Raw genomic sequence first — 2,583 nt, 5'->3', positions numbered from 1 at the left:
GGATGACATCACACTTCACTTATTATAAGCCTTTACTCATCATTCAAGAAAATCGTATAACATACTGCATAGATGCCTTGTCCAAACTTCAGGCACTCTCAGAAATGGCTAGAGAAGGCAGACAAATTTGACAAATCTTTAACATATGGATAGTAATGTACATTTTTAAAATCCTATAGAGGGCGGGCCCGGCGCCACCGCCCACGCTCGCTCCTGTCGTCGGACTCGGGCTGGCGCGGCGCGCGAGCAGCACGAGCGCGCGCTCGGGCCGGTGACCGCCGTGGCGATGGACCGCGGCTTCGTCGCGGGCGGGAGGCTGAAGAGTCCGCCGGGCCGCCGGCGGCTTCTGCTCTTCCTGCCGTCAGGCAGCTGCGGAAGTCCGGGCGGCCGCGGCGTCTCGGCGCGCCACTGCTTGTCAGCGCTGTCCGTGGGTCTGGGGGCGCTGCGGTCTCGTGGTCCGGCGGCCCGCGGCGGCGCGTCACGTGCCTCCCCGCTGCTCCTCCTCCTGCTCGTGCCCTCCCCGCGCCTGGCCGCCGTCGCCCCGCGCCGGCCCCTCGCGGACCCGGAGCGCTCGCGCCCGAGGCCCTGCGTCCCCGCGGCCGGCCGTGGCGGCGCGGGAGGTACCTGCGGGGCCTGGCCCCAGGCATCGCCTGGGCCGCCGGCGCCCTCCACCTGTGCCGCGGCCGAGTGGCCGCCCTCACTTCGTCCAGGAGAGAGCTGAGCCTCTCTGCTGGGAGCCTGCAGCTGGAGCGCAGGAGAGATCTGGAGCACAAAAGGAGAGATTTCACCTCTTGTGGGAACAAGAAGCTCTACTTTGACACCCATGCCTTAGTGTGTTTACTGGAAGAAAATGGGTTCTCCACCCAGCAAGCAGAAATCACTGCCTCTGCATTGGTCAAGATCACGGACGCCAACATGGATATTGTCTACAAGGATATGGTCACCAAGATGCAGCAGGAGATCACCGTACAGCAAATAATGTCTCAGATTGCCAATGTGAAAGAAGATATGATTATTTTGGAGAAGAGCGAATTTTCAGCCCTCAGAGCAGAAAATGAGAAGATAAACGTGGAACTACATCGGTTAAAACAACAAATAATGGATGAAGTTGTCAAAGTCCGAACATACCAAGTTAGACTTCAATCTAGAAAAGAGCAGAGTGATGGAATTGTACTCGTTGAATGAAAGGAAGCTGCTGGAAATGAGGACAGAAATGGTGGCATTGCATGCCCAGCAAGATGGTGCTGTCACCCAGACAGACAGGAAGATAGACACTGAGGTCGCTGGCCTCAAAACCATGCTGGAGTCACACAAGCTCGATAACATTAAATATTTAGCAGGATCTGTATTTATGTGCCTAACAGTAGCTCTGGGATTTTATCGCCTGTGGATATAATAAAGTGTCTATTTAAAGAGAAAAAAGTAAATAAATAAAATAAAATCCTATAAAATGTCAGTATTTCCTGTCCACCCCAGCCTCATGTCTGGCCCTCTCTAAACACCCTGATTGGTTCCACTGGATTGCTGTAGAAACAGATAAATTTTATACTCATGACTCACCTCTAAGAGCTTTCCAAGACATTATGTATTCTCTATATTAGACACCACTTTATTGACTTGCAAAGCCTGCCAAATTTCCAAGCCTCTCTTATGATTCATAGTGAAGGTCCTCATAATTAATCTTCAAGTATATCAGCAAATCAGTCTCACAACTCTCTGGGTAGTTGTAGTCTAAAGGCATCTTAGTTTCTTCGCAATGCCAATTCAATTTTTTTCTCATGTCTCATACCAGTAAGTTGCAAAACAGCTAATTCTAACCCTGGCTCTTGATCCTACTTTGTAACTCAGATTCAGGCACATGAAGATAATAAATACCCCAACTTTATGATGAGTTATCCAAATAGTCAATTTCCCTGCCCTGTAATGCAGAGGCTGCCTGTCTTCCCCAACCTGCTAATTAGGGGACTCTAATCTAGTTTCAAACCTGTCTCTCCCCCTCATGTACCTCCTTTTCTCTGACTATATTTGGCACTAAATACCAGTGTGGTGTGACTGAGCTTCTATGTATTCACTCTTTGGTTTCCCTATCTCCATTGTCTAAGAATCCCTGAGCCTCTAACATGACTACAATCTTTTGTTAATACTCTTCACATGTTCTCTTGTCTTATAAACTGATTATGGGAATTAAAAGCTAATTTTGCACTCATGTTCCCATGCCTGGGATAGAATTTTCAACTCCTAATATAGACCCGATCTCCTAATATATAAACCTAACTTGAAACTTTGCAACACCTAGATTTTTAGTCCTATGAACTGATCCAACACCCATTGCTTACCCATTTTTCTTATCCAGTCTTAATAAATCTGTTGTTTTTAAAGGGGCTCTGCACATTTAAAAGAGTTAACAAAGTTTCAATCATAAAAATGATCTCAATTTCCCACTATTAAAAAATTGCGACAGTACAACTTCATTAAATTGGAAAACCCAAGATGTATTACAAATTCAAATCACTGGATTTAATATCCTTAATTACTCATATCCCTATCAAATGTCTTTCAATTCTCATATCACTTATTGATTTT

General features: G+C 47.1%; 1 protein-coding gene across 1 annotated transcript; it reads left to right on the top strand.

Moving 5' to 3' along the window:
* The first annotated feature begins 286 nt into the window (after positions 1-286).
* Positions 287-2,078, top strand: LOC113937972 (mitochondrial calcium uniporter regulator 1-like). The gene is given in 3 exon segments (XM_035728937.1): positions 287-634; positions 637-1,124; positions 1,126-2,078. Coding segments are annotated over 3 exon segments (1,107 nt in total). The 3' UTR covers positions 1,397-2,078.
* Positions 2,079-2,583: the final 505 nt, after the last annotated feature.

Source organism: Zalophus californianus, chromosome 8 (assembly GCF_009762305.2).
Source record: "Zalophus californianus isolate mZalCal1 chromosome 8, mZalCal1.pri.v2, whole genome shotgun sequence".
Taxonomy (NCBI): Eukaryota; Metazoa; Chordata; class Mammalia; order Carnivora; family Otariidae; genus Zalophus; species Zalophus californianus.
Note: the sequence above shows the minus strand (reverse complement) of the source record. Positions and strands in the feature narration are given on the sequence as shown.